Source organism: Oxyura jamaicensis, chromosome 14 (genome assembly GCF_011077185.1).
Source record: "Oxyura jamaicensis isolate SHBP4307 breed ruddy duck chromosome 14, BPBGC_Ojam_1.0, whole genome shotgun sequence".
Lineage (NCBI taxonomy): Eukaryota > Metazoa > Chordata > Aves > Anseriformes > Anatidae > Oxyura > Oxyura jamaicensis.
Genome location: NC_048906.1, coordinates 1,345,582 through 1,351,581, shown reverse-complemented (window position 1 = coordinate 1,351,581; position 6,000 = coordinate 1,345,582). Strand labels below are relative to the sequence as shown.

The following is a 6,000-nucleotide window of genomic DNA, read 5'->3' as shown; positions in this document are numbered from 1 at the left end:
GCAGCGGCGAGTTCTACGATCTCGCCTTCAAGGTGCGGGGGGGCGGGGGGGAACAGCCGGGAGGGGGGGGGAACAGCCGGGGGAGCGCGGGGGGCTGCGGGGAGCGACCGAGGGGATGCGGAGCGGCCGGGGCAGCTCCGAGCGGCCGTCCGAGAAGTTCCCCGGGGACGGGGTGGGCGGAGGGCGCCTCCTGCGAGCCCCCGCTCCTCTGGGGCCGCCGCTGTCTCCTTCTCGTCCTTTTCCTCGGCCCCGCAGGGTGCCTCGGCGGCTCTCCCCCCCTGCCCGGGCCGCCCGGGTTTCGGCGTGGCGGGCTGCGAGCACATCCCTCCGCACCGCGGCTGCTGCTGAACTTTTGCAAGTGGTGCTAAAAGGCTTTTGGCTCAGATTAGCGACTGTACCCTTCTGCTTCCTCTCTAACGATGTTAAAAAAAGCAGGTTATAAGCCTGGGTGACGGTATTCCTTGAATCGCATCGAATCTGCTCTGGCTGCCGTTGAAATGTCTCCAGCTTATGCTTTCTCTTAAGGGCTCAGATGGCTTCTTCTTCCTGCTTGAGGTTCTGGCAACTCGCAGATCAAATGTATTTGCACCCCCCTCCATCATACGACCTGATGCAAGCCCATCTTGGAGCTCTCTTACCAATTTTGGCTGAGGTTGTAATTCAGTGCAACCCATCTGACTGCGTTTCTAGCACAGATCTTCATAACCGAGCGTGGGGGGTTAAGCTGCGAGGCACACAGTGTTTGCTGTGGCAAGGTCCAAGCCTTGGCACGCTGTGCCGGAGAGCTCATTGCCTGGGGCCATCAGCATGGCCATGGTGTGTTAAGATTTGGGATATGGAGTAGGAGGTGATGGGTGTTTGAGAAGTGGATTTGGCTGGTTTGGTAGGCAGGTGGTCTCCGGTACAGCTGCAGTAACAGTTCAACAGCTTCTCTGAAATGGAGCCCTTCTGCATCCATGCTGGCCCTGAGCTCGCCTCTTGCCAGCCCTGGCTGGGGTCTCAAAGAAACCCGAAGGCGCCAGTAGCAAAGCCCTCTGGTGTTGGTCTGGGTGTTTCTCAAACACTGACAGACCGTTTGGTGAAAGCCCAATCCAATAAACTTTCCCTTATCCCTCTCCTGAGCTCTGCCACAGACAACAGCCCGATGCATGGCACGGGGCCGGATCCTGATGGCCAAGCTGTTGGCAGGAGCCTGGCCCCAGGCACTGCTGCCTGCCCCTGAGGGAGGCTTGAGCGGCGCTGAGCGGGGAGCAGTGCGCTTTAGGGGTGGCTCTGCTCCAAGGCAGGTATCTGGAAAGTTTAAAAAAAATCAGCACTACTATTTTGGACTAAAAAATGACTTTTTTTCCCCAGCACTGCTTGGACTCACGTACATACATGTCTTAGTTTCCCTGACCTCGTGCCAGAGCTCAGAGCAGGTTGCACGGGGGGGATCCCACCTGCTGCAGGGCTCCCTGGCCTTGGGGCCATGCGCGGTGGGGAGGGAGCCAAGAATGAGCCCCCACATGGGCTACACCTGGCTGCTGCGTGGGCTTGGTTTGACCCGGGGCAGCGCCTGAGTTAAAACCATTTAAATTCATTCATGGGCTAACGACTTCTGAAAGGATAATGGCAGTCGGGCTCAGAGACGTGGCACCGTGCCATGGGCGTGCGAAGCCGTGCCGATGGGAGCGGGTGCAGAAGCTACGAATGCAGCTTGGTTGTGCAGCCCGGGGTCTCTCCGGTGAGAAGCTGCCAGCCTGCTCCGAGGGATGGGGTCGGCTCCCACGGAGGGCAGAGGGCTCAGGACTGGAGCTGTGTTAGGGAGGGTTTCTGCCTTGCCCTGGTTTCCTGTGGCAGGGCAGATGCTGAGGGAGACAGGGAGCACTGGGAGCTGCTCCCTTGGCATTGCTGAGGATCGAGGGTGGCTGTGGGTCCCAGGGAAGGAGCTCACAGGGGGACAGGCAGGGGTCTGGGGCTGGCATTGTGCTCGGGGCCCCCCCACAGCCCCGTGGGGGGGAGTTCTGCAGGGCTGCAGGGCAGAATGGGGCCCTGCAGCCGTGGGTCACAGCCTGGCTTTCCCCCACGCTGCACCTTGTGGTTTTTACAGGGTGATTCCCTGTGGGAAGTCTGCTCATACTGGTTGGGGGAAGGTGTCCTGAGTTGTGCTGGTGCTCAGGGACGTGCACAGTGCAGGGAACAGGAGCGATGCTGCTGCACAGGAGTTTGCTGCTGGTGCACTGCACTGGCTGCAGCTTCCTGCCCTCCCCTGGGTCCTGGGATGTGACTCTTAGGTGGGGTTCTTGTTACTGCTGGGGCTCCCCATCAGGAATAAGGATCTGCTGCTTGCCCCTGGGATGGGGCTTTTGGGATGGAGATGGGAAATGGCTGTGGAGGGGCTGGGAACGGTGCCTAACGCGCTCCTCCCTTCCTCCCTCGCAGGTTATGCTGGTGGGCGACTCGGGGGTCGGCAAAACATGCTTGCTGGTGCGCTTCAAAGACGGCGCCTTCCTGGCGGGCAGCTTCATTTCCACCGTTGGGATCGACTTCAGGGTAAGTCAGCAGCAGCTGGGATCTGCCAGGTTAGCGACCGTCCTTGCAGAGGGATACCAAAACGTTGCTCCCGCTGCTTAAAACTCCTCGTGCCAAGTCCCGTGAGAGCGGCAGGCAGGGCACCTCGGGCTGCGTCGGGCTCAGGAGCCATCTGATGACTGCAGCAGCGCAGCGGCGTTTTAATTACAGCTCTGCACAAGGACGGGGAGCGCGTCCTCTGCTCGGCACTGCCGTGCCCTGGGGACGATTTGTGTGAGAATAACTGCTAGGGCCTGAACGTCTGCCCAGCTAAAATATTTCCCCAAATCGGTTTCATTGTTTTAAAAACAATTGTAAACCAAAAACAAGCTGACACAAAACAACGTCCCCAGAGCAAACCTTTGGGGTGCTGACACGGGGCGCAGTGCAGGATCTCTGTGCTCTGAAGGAACGGTTTTGGTGGTGGTGACAGGGACAGCTCTGGTGCCAGGTGGCCATCAGGAGCACCGAGGGTGACACACCAGAGCCGTGTGGCACTGGCAAGGTCAGCTGGAAGCTGCTGGGTGGGTGGGGAGGCAGAAGGGGAGGCACCTCGTTTCCTCTTTTCTGGTTACGTGAAAGCTGGAGTTAGAGCTCAGATCCTGAGGGCAGTGCCTTTGTTTGGACAGAGCATCCTTTGCCACACAGGAACATCCCAGAGCTGGGGAAGATATGCACAGTGAGAGGGAGGGGAGATGATTCACGTGGGGATCTGTGCGAAGGGAAGTTTTGGAGCAGGTGTGCTGCTGGGCTGTTCCATAACCGAGGCAGTTTTTTCTGTTCCCTTTGGGTGCCCTGGTCGATGCCTGGCGCCTGATACTCCCCATGCCTTGCTGCCGTTTCCCCAGCCGTCTGCTTCCCCCAGAAGCATGAGCTCACGGCCCCCAGGCACCCCACTGGGGCTGCAGCCTGAGGGAGGGAGCTGTGCTGCGGGTCCCTGCCGTGCCGGGACAGGCTGTGCTCTCTGGTGGGGGAGTTCTGTGTAACGAGGGACCTGGGAACGGGCTCACAAACCTGGCCGGCCCGAAGGGGCTGCACCAGGGCCCTGCGGGATGCTGCGTGCTGCTTCCTGGCCCCCACCTGCTCCTCTGCCTCGTGTGGGAACAGCCATGCCTGAGGGCTTCTCGGTCAGGGCCACAGATGTCCCTGGGGTGCTCGCTCCTGTGGGAGCAGCAGGGGCTGCCCGTTTCACTGTGCCGTGGCTTTGGCTCCGTTTCCACACCACGGCGGTGCTGGGCAGGTGCAGTGGGGTGCTGGTGGCAGTGCTGCATGCCAGGGTTGTGCCACGTCCTCCCGACTGCCTTTCCTCAGCAGGCAGCGATTCAGGACTTGCACGGATCTTGTCCCGAGTGCAGATAAAAGGGCCGGGTACTGCCGTGCCTGTGACCCCAGGCAGAGGTGTAACCCTGTCAGCGTCTGCGTGCCCTTTGTGCCCAGGTGCGAGTGGGGGCTTTCCAACCCATCCCACAGGCAGTGCCCGCTTTCCTCCTGATGCCTCCAGATCTTTCCCTCCGGACTCTTCTCGGCAGTATCTCAGATCTCCCTTTCTTGGAGGATTTCAGTGAGATTGGTGTCTCCTGTAACTCGCTATTTTGCCAGCGTGAACAATAACTTGGGAGCACGGTGACAAGGTAAAGAGATGAGGCGATGCTCGGAAAGCCTTTCAGAAATAAAGCGGGGCTTTCCCTGCAGACCAGTGCTCGGTGCAGAGCGGCGCTGCGGGTCACGGCTGGCTGCGCCGCAGTGGCTCGGTGGAGTTGGTGAATTGGAGTCCATAATTTTATCCAAAGGTAATTACACCGTATTTCAGGTGTTCTTAAAAGGAAAAGCATTTTATTACTGATCGCAGTGATTGATACCAAGGGCGGTCTTAAAATCTTGTGACTTATTGATTAGAGTGCAGAAATGACTGCTCCTGAGAAGCAATCAAATTAGGGTTAATTTACTTCTGTAATAGAGCTGCTAGACGTACACGGGCTTGAAACGGGCAGATTATACAGCGAGGAAGATTGCGTTTATGCCCGAAAATTCATTATTATCATCTTTGTGAGATACTCAATTTTTTGGAAACATGGAAATAGTTTTTTGATTACACATCTGCGTTCCTATCAAGATAATCCTGTTTGCAAGCACTGCGTAATTGTGCCCCCCTCGCGGTTTGCATTACAATGCAGATGAAGCTCTGGGGTGATAACACCGGAGGCTTCTGCTGCAAGAGCACATTTTGCTTTTAATTTTTGTCTTTCTAATACCAAAGCTGTCACATCACATCTCCCTTTCTCTGAAATCCCAGAACCAGGAGCTGAGTTTTCTGGTTGAAGCAATGGAGCCCACTTGTGCCAACAAGCGGTGGGGTTGTGGCTGCTCATCCCAGAAGGTATCGTGGGGTGCTGAGCTCCCCTGCGGGCACAGCCGTGGTTCCTCAGGGCTCGTGGCAGTCACTGAGCCGTGCCGGTGGCGGTGAGAGCTCCCCAAGGCCACAGCAGGCAGCAGCTGTGCTCCTGTGCACGCACGACCTTGCTTGGTCAGGGCAGCCGGCGTGGGGGAGCTGCCCAGGGACGTCGTGGGGATGAGGCTGCCCCACTCCTGCCATCGGTTCTGGGACCATCCCCGTTCCTCTCCGATGCCGGCTGGTCCCTGTGGGGTGCCCGGTGCCCACTTGGCCGTGCCCCCATCTCCTGGGCACCCAGTGGGCTCCAGGACAGCTGCTGGCAGCCGAGGGTGTCCGGGCATGATGCGCGCACCGAGCTCTGGCTAATGGATGATGTCGGCCCGAGCAAATGTGAGTGAAGAGAAATCCGTTTGAAATGAATTGGGTTTTACAATTCCTAATGGCCCCCTAGGTTTTTTCCCTCCTACTGTTTTATGTTACAGAGAACCTCTCGCATTTTGTGGTTTGTTTATAATTGTCTCTTAAACAAAAAAAGGATGTTGGTCTAAACATCAGTGTTTCATTTCCCAAATATACTAGGGAAATAAAGATGTTGGTATTAGGGGAAAATGCATCAAAATGGTACCTATTAGCTTCTAGTTTTGGAGATTCCTTCAGCTTCCCATCCTGTTCAAATCATTTTTATTCTGGGAGCATCTTCAGCCCATCGGGAGGCAGCCAGCCCTCTCCTTTGGCTGGGCAGTGCCGGAGCTGTGCCGGGTGGTGGCGGGACCTGGCAGAGGGTTTGGGCAGTGGTAGCCACAGGGGTCAGAGCCAGGCTGTGACCGCTGCCATGCGTGGTGGAGCTGGGGCAGAGCCAAGATCTCTGCCTTTCATCATCACTTCTTCCACTGGGGCATCGCTGCCCCCTTCCCACCCTGAATGGAGCTTGGGGCTCCCCAGCCTCTTTCCCGCAGAGAAGGAGCCCATGCACAAGCTGGGTGTTTCTTCCATGTGGTTTTGTCCGTCTGCAGGTCCGTGCAGGGGCTGTGGCTCCGCAGGGCAGCTGTGACCCCCCT

General features: G+C 57.8%; 1 protein-coding gene across 2 annotated transcripts in view; it reads left to right on the top strand.

The window, feature by feature from the left end:
- The window catches only part of RAB26 (RAB26, member RAS oncogene family), a 33,917-nt gene that overhangs the window by 4,786 nt on the left and 23,131 nt on the right, over nucleotides 1–6,000 (top strand). Inside the window, exons 1-2 of one of the 2 annotated variants that reach the window (XM_035340085.1) lie at nucleotides 7–32; nucleotides 2,422–2,532. In XM_035340085.1, coding sequence (XP_035195976.1) covers nucleotides 2,425–2,532 — 108 coding nt within the window. In that variant the 5' untranslated portion in view covers nucleotides 7–32; nucleotides 2,422–2,424. Of the gene's footprint in view, nucleotides 1–6; nucleotides 33–2,421; nucleotides 2,533–6,000 lie in introns of those variants that run through there. The other variant, XM_035340087.1, reaches the window with a different exon arrangement.